At 32.9% G+C, this 13,872-nt stretch overlaps 1 protein-coding gene across 1 annotated transcript in view; it reads left to right on the top strand.

Moving 5' to 3' along the window:
- Positions 1 to 4,110: 4,110 nt before the first annotated feature.
- LOC108913407 (Werner syndrome ATP-dependent helicase-like) overlaps positions 4,111 to 13,872 on the top strand; it is a 29,175-nt gene continuing 19,413 nt past the window's right edge. The window contains exons 1-7 of the mRNA XM_018718953.2: positions 4,111 to 4,384; positions 4,451 to 4,741; positions 4,794 to 4,926; positions 4,978 to 5,188; positions 7,808 to 8,001; positions 8,107 to 8,380; positions 9,485 to 9,658. Coding sequence (XP_018574469.1) covers positions 4,313 to 4,384; positions 4,451 to 4,741; positions 4,794 to 4,926; positions 4,978 to 5,188; positions 7,808 to 8,001; positions 8,107 to 8,380; positions 9,485 to 9,658 — 1,349 coding nt within the window. The 5' untranslated portion in view covers positions 4,111 to 4,312. The remainder of the gene's footprint in view (positions 4,385 to 4,450; positions 4,742 to 4,793; positions 4,927 to 4,977; positions 5,189 to 7,807; positions 8,002 to 8,106; positions 8,381 to 9,484; positions 9,659 to 13,872) is intronic.

Genomic DNA, 13,872 nt, shown 5'->3' with positions numbered 1-13,872 from the left:
TCATGTGTTCTAATCGCAGAACACCCTCTAGAATAGAAACTAGTGATGGGACTACTCGAATGAAAATTATCGATTATATCGATTATGAAAATCTCTCGAGATATCTTGAGTGGTCATATAGAATCATTCGATTATTCGGATATGAATAACTGGCCACAGCGTTACTAATACCTGCGCTACTCGAGCGAGTGCGCAGATGTTTCGATTGTTCCAACGCTCTAACGAGCTACATCTCGAGATAAGACGGNCAACGCCGGGAAATTGATTTTGAAATTCTATGAAACATTCCTCAATAGAATACTTCCCTATTCCATCAATCTTGCGTCCATTTCTAAAGTAGGACTCTATGATAAACACTTTTTATTTTTGAGAAAACACCATTTTAAACGCTTTTTAAAACGAAAATATTCAAATTGATAGCGGCGATATAGCGCTTTGACAGATGACGTTTAAGCAGAGAAAACTATATCAACATTGGTATAGTGTTCTCTGGTTTAAGTTCATTTGCTATACGCTGCGCCCTACGTTCAAATTTTCAGAACCAACTTGACCACGTTTTTATTTGAACGCTCGTTATAAATGTCTTCATAGTCTCAGTCTATCACAGACAACCGTTCCAATATTTTATGTATATTAGAGTGAAAGAAAATGGAGGACGTTTGTTGGATATTAATTTTAGACTGTAGTTTGACTAGCGCATTTAAAAACTGAACTGACACTCAGATTAAAAATTTGACAGTTGGTTTGATCGCGTCTCCGTACTAACTGTTATATATATTTTCTGAGCTTTGAAATATCGATTTTTTGGCATATTTTCATATCCAGTAACACCAGTATTAAAATTTGTCAGAAATCCAGATATGGCAATTGTCAAGATGACATTTCAATTATATGAAAACAGTGACTAATTTGACTAGGATTTTTCGTCTTACTTCATACGAATATTGCTTGTTACGCAATGGAAAAGATACAGCGGTTTTAGTTTAGTCATATGCCGTGACGCGATTTCAAACATAAAAACTGCTAGAAAATAANGGGGGCGTACGTGTCTTTTGGGTTATTTGTCTGTCTGGTATATTGTTTGTCGGGGGTCGCAATTTTAAAGTAATGTATTCTAAAGTAATGCAAATAACTGATAAATAAGTAAAAACTTACCTGGACATAACCCCGGGACAGGTACCTGCGACAAAGATGCCGACGGCCTTTATGCTTAAGCCGGGGATTAGGTCGGTGATTAAAAGGAAAGAAAGGGATTCTTTCCAGGTAGCTTTAATAAAGGCAGGTAGATTTTGTTCGTTGCACTTACTTCACCTCACAAACAAACACGTCTGCTCAGCTCGGCTGTTCGCTCTGAACTGGGCTCCTTATGTAGTCTCCATGAATAAATTCATGAAGTTGTTTGACAGCTGATTTGGTGCATTACACTTGTCCAATTTCTTGATAAAACGACTTCATGGATTCATTGATCAATAAATTGTCAATGTAAAACAGCTATTAGCTTTTAATAGCTACTATTTTTGCCAAATCGAAAGGCCCTCTGGAGGCATCTAATCCATCCGATGATAAAGCCGAGCACGCCTTGTGTTTCGCCCATTGATAGTTAACTTCATGGAGACTAGATAAGGAGCACGAACTCATACGGAAAAATTGACAAAATTTGTCCAAGAAATGGCAGAAGTTGGGGTGGCGCTAGTGTTCCATATGACCCAAATGAATGTAGCTTCATAAATACGAGTGAAGTAAGCAAATAACCAATTTTATTTTATTTATATCGATTTTAGTAGATATATTGGGGAGCGGGGAGGTATACTAAACCTAAAAACTAGAAGTCAAGTCAATAATTATTACAATTTGTTTTTATAAATTGTAAATAGAAAGTTTCGAAAATAATTTAAATATGGTAATAGTATGTGAAGTGAATGACTGTCAACAGATTTAAAATAAAACAGTACGTTTGTGATTTGCATTTTCAATCTAATGATGTCCAGCTGTTCTATATTACAACTTGACCGAATAGTGGGTTAATATTATGGCAAAAGGTCGAATAATTCGGAAGTTGGAAGCAGCTTCTTTGATTCTTAATACGGTAGAGAAATTTTTAAATAGAAAGATTTCATAAGTGAAAATATTGTATAATTGAATGATGCATTGTTTCTTTATTACTACGAGCTTTACGAGATATACTAGAGCTCGAGGACTCTGTCTAGCACTGAATTTAAGGATAAGCACCAGGTCTTTCCAATTTGAAAATTGAATTTGAAGACGTGGCAGTCTTGAGTGATTTTTGGTTGAGTCTATGACTCTTATAGCTTCTTTCGCTATTTATTTATTTAATGCTGAACCTTGACCCAAAGGTTAGCGGTTATATAATATCTATTTATTTATTTAATGCTTATATCTATATTTAATCTAATCTTTGTTTGGCGAGGAAAGAGAAACTCGAAATGGTCTTTGTTTGGCGAGGAAAGAGAAACTCGAAATAGTCTTTGTTTGGCGAGGAAAGAGAAACTCGAAATAGTCTTTGTTTGGCGAGGAAAGAGAAACTCGAAATAGTCTTTGTTTGGCGAGGAAAGAGAAACTCGAAATAGTCTTTGTTTGGCGAGGAAAGAGAAACTCGAAATAGTCTTTGTTTGGCGAGGAAAGAGAAACTCGAAATAGTCTTTGTTTGGCGAGGAAAGAGAAACTCGAAATAGTCTTTGTTTGGCGAGGAAAGAGAAACTCGAAATAGTCTTTGTTTGGCGAGGAAAGAGAAACTCGAAATAGTCTTTGTTTGGCGAGGAAAGAGAAACTCGAAATAGTCTTTGTTTGGCGAGGAAAGAGAAACTCGAAATAGTCTTTGTTTGGCGAGGAAAGAGAAACTCGAAATAGTCTTTGTTTGGCGAGGAAAGAGAAACTCGAAATAGTCTTTGTTTGGCGAGGAAAGAGAAACTCGAAATAGTCTTTGTTTGGCGAGGAAAGAGAAACTCGAAATAGTCTTTGTTTGGCGAGGAAAGAGAAACTCGAAATAGTCTTTGTTTGGCGAGGAAAGAGAAACTCGAAATAGTCTTTGTTTGGCGAGGAAAGAGAAACTCGAAATAGTCTTTGTTTGGCGAGGAAAGAGAAACTCGAAATAGTCTTTGTTTGGCGAGGAAAGAGAAACTCGAAATAGTCTTTGTTTGGCGAGGAAAGAGAAACTCGAAATAGTCTTTGTTTGGCGAGGAAAGAGAAACTCGAAATAGTCTTTGTTTGGCGAGGAAAGAGAAACTCGAAATAGTCTTTGTTTGGCGAGGAAAGAGAAACTCGAAATAGTCTTTGTTTGGCGAGGAAAGAGAAACTCGAAATAGTCTTTGTTTGGCGAGGAAAGAGAAACTCGAAATAGTCTTTGTTTGGCGAGGAAAGAGAAACTCGAAATAGTCTTTGTTTGGCGAGGAAAGAGAAACTCGAAATAGTCTTTGTTTGGCGAGGAAAGAGAAACTCGAAATAGTCTTTGTTTGGCGAGGAAAGAGAAACTCGAAATAGTCTTTGTTTGGCGAGGAAAGAGAAACTCGAAATAGTCTTTGTTTGGCGAGGAAAGAGAAACTCGAAATAGTCTTTGTTTGGCGAGGAAAGAGAAACTCGAAATAGTCTTTGTTTGGCGNTTTTTATATTCTATTTTTTATTACCACAAGTAAAAATTCTATATTAATAATACAAGAATTAGGTACTATTTTTTTAAAGGGAACTTCCTGTATAAAATGTGACTATTTTTTACTAACATTAAACTAAAATCTTTAACAAAGTAATTATCAAAAACATAAACCTTACTTATAGGTTAATATTAACAAGATCACGTCATAAATTCCTTGAAAACTAGTTTCTTTCTACGAACACCAAATTCTTCTCATAAAGCTAATATTTTTTATTATCTATTTAGTTTAATTACAGTCCGGAATGACATATTTTCATGATTTATATAATTCAAAGTAACTTACATTATTTATTTTAAAATTTTTAACACATTACAAAAATGACATGATTGATTTATAATTCAAACTGCCGCTTTTTATCTCCCCTCTCTACATATGGGACATATGGAACACTAGCGCCCTCTTATTTTTGTAAAATTTTTGTTTACATGGAGTTCGGGCTCCTTGTCTTGTATAGTCTCCATGGTTAACTTGACAGATATCGATTTGTATATTTTATAACCAAGAAATATTTAATAACTATTTTACATTTTCCGCGATTTTGGGATTATATAAAATTCTTTTTGATTCGATTTTCGCTCATATATTTTCAGGAAATATATGTAGTTAGTAATACTTCATTTATATGTGGCGATTTGTAATAAAACATGGAAAATTTATTACTAGATGAAGATTTGAAAAAAGAATTTGAAACCGATTGGCAGCTGGAACTTTTTAATGTGAGTTAATTAATAAAGAAGAATACATTTTTAAAATTTTAATTACTGATGTAAATTAAATCTTAGAATTCAGATAACCCAGATGTATCGAATAATGATAAATTAGATGAGCAGTGTTTACCAACAACTGAACATTTAAATATTTTATCCAGATGTTTTGGGCATAAGAAATTTAGATCCATGCAATGGAAGATTATACATTCTATAATAATCGATAGGAGAGATAATTGTGCCATTATGGCTACTGGTTATGGCAAATCTCTATGCTACCAATTTCCTGCAGTTTATATGGGTGGTTTGGCTTTAGTCATATCACCCTTAATTTCATTAATGGAAGATCAGGTTTTAGCAATGGAGGTATTAATAAAGTTCACTAGTTTATAGTATAATATAGTATATTTTTTGGTAGGTTTCTAATATATCTGCTTGTTTGCTTGGCTCTGCAAATAATAGACAAAAACAAACTATTGATGAAATATTCCAAAGTAAATATAGTTTAGTATATTTAACTCCTGAATTTAGTACTGGCGATTATGGCAAAGGTAAGAACAGAGTATTTTAACAAAATTCTATTTTTAAATTTGGATTTTTAGAACTGCTGCGAAAAATGTATGCTGAGTTAGATATATCATTAGTAGCTGTTGACGAGGCACATTGTGTAAGTAGTTGGGGTCATGACTTTCGATTTCAATATCGTCATCTTGGTATATTAAAGGATATAATGCCAAATGTGCCAATTCTTGCTGTGACGGCTACTGCAACACAAAGAGTTAGAGATGATATTATTAAAACACTTAAACTGTGGTAAGATTTAAAAGTTGTACATAATTCTCTTTTTATACAGGTTATTTATAAACTTAAAGATTTATATTTAATAGATCGGTTTTGATAGAAATCGCTAAAAATTTGCATTAGTAAAAGCAGTTTAGAAAATAGCAGAGAAAAATATTTTTTTACTTCTACATATCATTGTTCAAGTACTGCTGAGATATTTAAATCTAGCTAAATGACACCATTTGTTGTCAATATCTAGGGCAAAATCTATGGTACCGATTGTTCTTTTTTTAATATTCTAAAAATCTAAAATATTAAGTATTTCTCTTCCACTAGCATAATGGAGAAAAGTGTATATCGGTGTATTTGTAGCAATATCAGTACAGTAGCTAAAGATTTATACACTTTTGAAAGAAATGGTATAAAGTGCATAAAGTGTAAAGAATATATACAGGTAAATGAAAAAAGCCAAGTCTGAATGTTTTTTCGGCTGAATTATGTCTCGACAGTGCATCTACTGTTTCTTTTGCCCATTTAAAAGCTTCTTGTTTTCGTTATTAGTTTAGTGTGGGTACAATAATTGTTATAAGTGTTATTATTAGTGATGTGGTTAGTAGTTTATTACATTACTGTACAGATTGCCTTTGATCCGCAACAGAATTTTTAATTTCCGCTGTATTTACCAGTGGTCTTTTGAAAAATTGATACTATGCATTTTATTAATTTTCAATAACCCTTCTCTATTAATGTGGGTGAACATTGTGAACAAGTTTCTAATAGGACCTTTTATGTTGCCAAACCACCTGATTAGACAGTATTATTTAAACTTTTCAGAAAATGATTTACTAATTCTTAAAGTCTATTCTCTGTATACTCCTCGGTATCGCTGCGGGGTTAGGTGTACCAACGTTACAGAAGGAGGCAAAGACTATCGCTCTCCCACTACTACTACACTAAACGCACCTTATTATTTTACGGTGGACGTATTTAGAATATTTAGATCGATTTAAATGAGTTAATGTTACAATGTTTATTTCAATAATTGTATTCGAATTGATACAGTTATTATACTGTTAGTGTTGAAGTTGTACCTACAATTTTTGTCGCAAGCAAAATTAAATGACTGACATCTCGCGGACATCAGTTATTTCAGTTTTTAATGCTCTTCCTTTTATTTTTGATTTTATGTAACATTGTAGTCACTGTCCTAACTAAAATTATGCACGTTTTGGCTTTCCAAAATATTTTAAATTTTATTTGTCATAAATCAAACCCTGTACTAACTAGATGAATTGTGTGTAAAATTGTAACGTTATTGGTTAAGTTGTTAAGCCCATTACTGTCATGTCACACGCACCCTTAATCACCCCCCCCCCCAAACTAACTAAAAGCTGTCCTGAACAAAAGGTTAAACTTGTATATAATCTGTTCCACCGGCCATTTCTACTTCATCACCCACTTTCAAGGGAGATAAAGCTCACGAATATATTGTCACACCATCCGCATCCGAATATTCCCCCCTTCCAATGACCAAGAACCAACCCCAAAAGAGGTTACAAACATCTTATCTGTTCCACCGACCATCTTCATTTCTGTGAATGATAGACCCCACAAACTTAACATCACGCTACCTCAATCCTCCTTTGCAAATGGGCGACATCGCTATCCGCGTTAAGTTTTTACTCCATCTACACACTTGTCTGAAATGCTTCTAAAAAAGGAGCAATTTATGAACATTGCTTCGAACTACTTCGGAAAATTCTTATTCAAGGTCCAAACTACACGTACCATAAATATAAAAAATTACAAAAATCCGACTACCTTACCTTCTCCTTGTGAGCACCGCATACGAGTATATTGACCATAATGAAGAATATTTCATACTTTTGCTTAATTAGAAAAATATACCATTTTCTGAAAAAGACAATGCCCCTCTCAGCCCCTATCAATAAATTTTCTATATGTTTGATGATACATCTTCCTCGATTTTTCTACAAATAAATTTTCTACAATAAATTACACTCTATTTGCTTTACTGATCCGACAATCCTCAATCTCAAAAAATAAATACTTATTTTTATGAATTTAAATAGGAATAATATGGCAATTACTTACTTAAGTTATTTACGTAATAAGGCTCGTCTCATAGCAACCACAGACAGATGAAATTATTATTATTCATGAAAGAAGTATCATATAATTTTAATAATATATGAAATCAATAGCTTTGTTTGATGTTATGATAAAATTAAAATTGAGCGGTGAAAAAATTATGTTTTTAACTTGGCAGTAAAGTAGATTTAATGCCTTGGCTGTCTTAATAGACTTGGCTGCTCTTCGTCTAGTAAATACCAGCCGCGGCATTAAATCATGTACTTTACTACCTAGTTAAACAATAACTATTTTTAAATATTTCTTATGTCTTAGTTTAATATAAGATAGAGTTATCCTACCCTTTATACTTAATGTTTAAATGTTAACTCAAATATGGACTGTTTTTTATTTCAATTTTGTTTATAGAAAAATAGATATTGGTATAAGTTAAGTCTAAGTTAGTTTTGGTTGTGACTATAAACAGCAACATTTTTGCATTAAGTAAATAATTCCATTAATGAATTTTAACAATTTTTATTTTAATTTTTTTAACAGGAACCCTCAGATAACAAGTTCAGGTTTTGACAGACCTAATTTGTATTTATCTGTACATCTAAAAAGTTCCAATATTTTGGGTGACTTACGAAACGTCATGGAGCGCCAAGATGGAGAATGGAAATTTCGAGGGGCAACCATAATTTATTGTATAACAAGAAAACAAACAGAAGAAATTAGTCTACTTCTTAATGGTAATATTTACCTTAAGTTTATGTTTTTGTATCATATTTTTTTTCGCAATATTTTAACAAATATTAATGTGAAATATTGATTCTAGATTGTATATTGTCTTGTAGGTACTGGTGTTAAGTGTTTACCATATCATGCTGGTTTATCAATTAAAGTTCGCAAAGAAACCCATGAGAAATTCGTTAAGGATAAAGTTGACGTAATTGTAGCTACGATAGCATTTGGGATGGGTATAGATAAACCAGATATTAGGAATGTTGTACATTATGGTGCTTCTAATAGTGTTGAAGGATATTATCAAGAGGTAGGAAGGGCTGGTCGAGATGGACTGCCAGCTGTCTGCACTGCTTTTTATTGCAATAGAGATTTTGAAACTCATAGGTACACATTTTATTAACATTAAAAAAATAGTGTGTTTGTGTTGAAAAATTATTTTCTCATTTAATAATTTATAACATCAGTAGTTTAGTTAAATCGAAATATATGGGGTGTTAGGGAAATAGTATGGAATACTGAAAAGAGAATTCGAGAAGAGGTATTTAGAATATATTGAACCTAAAATAATCAATACTAAGTATAATCAGCCATTTTCGAGATATGTATTCACAATTTTGGATTTTTTCTTATCGATTTCTGCATATTGTCATAAAAAAAAAGAAATATAAATTTTTAGATTTTTTTTTTCTTCTCATATATCCCTCCTTAAATTTAAAATAATTTGAATAGCATTAGAATATCACTTTGTTTCTTTATAACGAATTTGAAGTCACAATATTGTATACAAACATATATTTTCTGCACATATAAATATTAATATTTTTTCTATAAATCGGTCAATTTATTTAAATTGGTGTTTAATAAAAGGAATTAAACATAGAGATTATAAATTAGTATATAGTTTTTCAACTCCTAACTATAACTATTTCTTTTTAATAACAATATGCAGAAACTTATAGGATATTTAAAACAAACGAAAAACGTTAATGTCGATAACTACATTTTGTATAAATCTATTTTTAATTCAGTCGGTTCTAAATGATCTCTAATAGCTGTTTTACATTGACCATTTATTGATCAATTAATTAATGAAGTCGCTTCATCAAGAAATTGGACAAGTGTAATACACCAAATCTGCTGTCAAACAACTTCATGAATTTATTCAAGTTCTTGACGAATTAGAGCATGTTCTAATTTTCGTCAATTTCTTCATGAAGTTCAGAATTATTTCAGAATTATAAGTGGAAAGGTGACATTTTTTAAATTTATTTGCTTCTTTGATTCATTGGTAGAACTGATTTATACGTCAAAAAACTTGGCAAAGTCTGTAGCAGTGTAAAACCACACTGTTTACCAATAAATTTGTGAATTAATTGATGAAGAACTTCGTCAATTTATTTATGAATAAATTGTCAATGTAAAACAGCTATAACATCCTTCTTAATATTCAATATCTCCCATAACCTATATATCTTTCTCCCCTTGTAGGTTTTTGAATGAAAGAGGTATTAGCAATTCTGATGGTAAAGCTAAGAGGGATAAAATGTTGGATGATATAAGAGACTATTTAAGTACTACGAAATGTAGACGTCAGTTCATCTTATCTTATTTTGAGGATAAAAAAGTTATCTCTAATACTCGTTGTTGTGACAACTGCTCTGAGTAAGTAATTTATAAGTAGACACCGGAAACTTTGTGGCGATAGTCAAATAAATAAACAGTAGTTATCTATATTATGCTTGTAAGCGGCAATATGTGTTGTGGTCCAATATGCTAAATCTGTGGTCAAGCCGTGCACCGCTCTATGCACACGCTACACAATGCTAATAACTACCACAAAAACACTCGACCAAGCAAAGCATCAAAAACACACACTCACAAATGACAATGAAATGGAGGGCCAATGTCTTTTAGCAAAAACCCGCAATTGTTCAGATCAGAGGCAGACGTGTACATGTTATTGTACAATGACAAGGGTAGTGGGATTACTAAAAAGTGAAGTAGTTGATGCTTCGCAACCATTAGTTAAAATAGCATCTTTTAAAAAATTTGACTATTTTAGATATGTATCTGTGACCTCAGTAAATGTTGAACGGTAATTTTTGTTTTTGAAATGGGTATTTACCGTTGGGGAGATATGATTAACCGTGAAACCCTTATGACAGCTGTTAATTAATTTAATTACAGTCGCCTTCCTTATGGGTAAAAAATTATTATTTTGTTAACTTTTGTTTGTACTTATATATACTATACCTACAGTCCGTACTATATTTGTTGAGATAGAATTCCAAGAAGACCCCTGCGTCGCTTTCTTGGAATTAACTGCATTCGACACATGAGGTGGAAAGAAATTGACGCCGTAGTGTTCACCATAACAGCTTGCAGTGCATACCTTGTTTTGCAGTTTCAAAAATTAGCAAAAAGCAAAGAAAATTCACATTCATATTTGAACTGTCCTCTTATATGAAAACTGTATCATATATTTTGTTAATTAAATTCAAGGAAAATATAGTTACTTTATTACAACATAAGCTGAGAATAGCAATATATTCCATATCAGGAAAATTATAATGTCTATCAGTAAAGTGTGTAGATTGTGATATGCACCATTGGCACTACATGCTGATTAGTAATAAGAATTTTTAGACATGCCTTTTATGAATAGCCAGGAAATAAATGCAAAATAAAATAGGTTGCAGCATCCTTCTACTATTAGACTAGGCGGTATCTGTTTTGGTTTGGGTGAATCGTATATCCACGGAGATTTTTGGCTTTTTGGCTTTCAAATATCACTAGAAATTAAAATTTTTCTGTGCATAAAAAAAACGTGGGCTTAACTTTTGGCGGCACAATATGTTAAAAAAATTTGAAAAATGTCATATTTTTCTTCCTATTTAATTATGTATCTTTTCAAGAGTTGATTTTAGGCGAAAATGGAAGAGGAAAAAAATGTTTGCAATAAAATTTTTACAAAACATATCTAGTTACAAATCGAATGAATCATGATTATTATGATAAAAATCGAAAAAATCGCAAAAATGGGGTTAAAAAACAATACTTTTTAGGGAATTTTTTNATGCGCATAGAAAAATTTTCATTTCTAGTGATATTTGAAAGCCAAAAAGCCAAAAATCTCCATGGATATACGATTCACCCAAATATGGCTTTTTGAAACAGATACTGTCTGGACTAGATATAAACACATCAAAATGCCATTTAGTACATATTTTTAAAAATTAATGTTTGGGAAACTAAAAATAACGGGTTATCCATTTTCTCCTTGGGGAAGTAAAGCTAAGAAAAACACACTGAATATTTAAATTTCGATGGAATTTTTATTTCTAATAAAGTTTGAACTATGCCATTATGAGTGGAAAACAATATCATTCAAATGTCCTCCATGGAACTGTTTGCAGGAGTCAATCCGTTTGAGGTCATTTTCAAAGACTTTTTCACACAATTCAGGCAATAACTCGGTCATAATTTGACATATCTCGTACTTCAATTGTTCCAAAGTTGTGGGATTGTCCGCATAAACACGGTCTTTCGCATAGCACCACAAAAAGAAATCCAAAGGCGCTAAATCGCAGGATCTTGGTGGCCAAGCGACATCGCTGAATCTTGAAATTACACGTCCTGGGAATTTCTCGCGCAATAGAGCCATAACTGGCCGCGTTGTGTGGCAGGTGGCCCCATCTTGTTGAAACCACATATCGTCCAGATCAAAATCTTCAGGCCAAAAAAAGTCATTGATCATGGTGGCATACTGCTGATAATTGACGGTTACGGCGGCTTCTTTGTCATTCTCGAAGAAGTATGGCCCGATGACGCTGCCGGCCCACAATGCACACCAAGCACTTTGCGGGTACAATGGTTTCTCAGCGGTCACTTGCGGCTCCTCACTACCCCAGATTCGGCAATTTTGCACATTAACATAGCTGCTAAGCGTGAAATGGGCCTCATCACTAAAGAAGATTTTCTTCAAAAAATCAGGATTGGTGGCCTGTTATTCCAGCACCCAGTTGGTGTACTTACGACGCAATCTATGGTTAGCTGGCTTGAGTTCTTGCGTGAGTTGGCCTTTATACGGATGGAGATGTAGGTCCAAATGCGAAATTCTCCACAATGTGACGTGTGACAGGCCCAAATGCTGAGCTCGGCGCGGAATAGAAAGATTCGGGTCATCATCAACACTTTCACTCACAGCGGCTATGTTTTCGATTGAACAGGAAAAACGATGATTCACAGATCTTACGATGTCTGTCACTCTCTTCGAATTTTCTCACTGTATTGGTAATTATTTGTTAGAATGGACAGTTACATTTTTGACAAATATCAAATGGCAGAGCTTTACTATCCCAAGCTCGAAAATGGATAACCCGTTAGTTCGGAAATGGTTATCTGGATATTCCAGACATCTATCGAAGAACCATTTTATGTACTTAGCAAATAGCTACTTACTATTAACAAACAAATTAAGATAAACATTTTTATTGTCTTGCAGTGTCTCTTAAAATTTAAAAATATTGTAAGAGAAATAACCATATTAGGAGAGTATTCCATAATAGTTATGTTTATCATAATTATATTATACATAAAAACGAGCATAAAATGGAATTTCCGGGAATAAGGTTTCTGTTTCAGTTTCAGCTGAAATCGAAACTTCCTTTTAAGGTAATTCTTTTGTATATGTTTTAAGTTTTCTGTTCATTTAGCTAGTTGCAAATATGTGTTTGCGCTCATAGAAACAGTTATTTTATAAATTAATAGTTTAGTTGCTCTAAAAAAACTATCTATTTTATTTGATATGTATTTCACTTAGGAAAATAAACCTTATAGATATCAGTCTTTATTATTATGTCAAATAATAATCAGAGTATCTCTGACATTCAAAGTATGAACGTTCAAGTTTGTGACAACAATCAGCTCATCATTTTAAAAGGCACATAAGTAATTATAATAATTAAAATACAAATGAAGTATCCATGTACTTAAAAAGTAAATTTTGTACTTAACAATGTTAAAGTAAACAAAAATAAACTTCCATCTAAAGAATGAAAGAAATAGAGAAGCGGGGGAAGCATATGAGCATAGTTTGATCGACTCGTCACTCTTCACTGTGCCGATCGCTCCCGAAAGCTGCACGAAAGCTCACTAACGTGGTTTTGGTTGTAGTTTCGGTTTCCTAATTGTTTGCCTTATGCCTAAAAGTATACTCTTTGCTGATGATACCAATATAACTAGAACCAACTTAAACTTTGAACAGTTAATGACATCAACTTATGACCAACATGCATCGGTAGAAAACTGGTTTACTAGTAATCAACTCAGTTTGAATACTTCGAAGACCGAAACTATGATTGTTAGTCTCTGGAATATGGAAAACTGGGATAATCCAGCACGTGTAAAATTCTTGGGAGTTCATCTTGACTCTAAACTGACATGAGATGAACATGTTAATTATGTTTGCTCCAAGATATCAAAACATACTTATTTACTCCGGAGTCTCAAACGAAGAGTCTCAATATCAAGCTTGCTGATAGTTTATCATGGCTATATCCATTCCATCATAACATATGCTATTTTAGTATGGGGTCATGCTCCCTCTATGAAAAAAGTTTTTACTCTTCAGAGAAAAATTGTTAGAATCATATCTGACCTTGGATTTAGAGATGACTGTAGAGAGCAGTTTTCTAAATTGAACATTCTAACTGTACCCTGTGCATATATACTTCATTGTCTTATTTATGTCAAAAAATACATAAATAACATTGAAATCAGAAGTGAGACTCACTCTTATAATTACCGAAAGAGCACATACTTATGTAATAAATTTCTAAGACTCACTAAAACGCGGGTCGGTACTAATTATTGGG

Source organism: Anoplophora glabripennis, unplaced genomic scaffold, assembly GCF_000390285.2.
Source record: "Anoplophora glabripennis isolate ALB-LARVAE unplaced genomic scaffold, Agla_2.0 scaffold1026, whole genome shotgun sequence".
In the NCBI taxonomy this organism is placed as follows: Eukaryota; Metazoa; Arthropoda; class Insecta; order Coleoptera; family Cerambycidae; genus Anoplophora; species Anoplophora glabripennis.
Note: the sequence above shows the minus strand (reverse complement) of the source record. Positions and strands in the feature narration are given on the sequence as shown.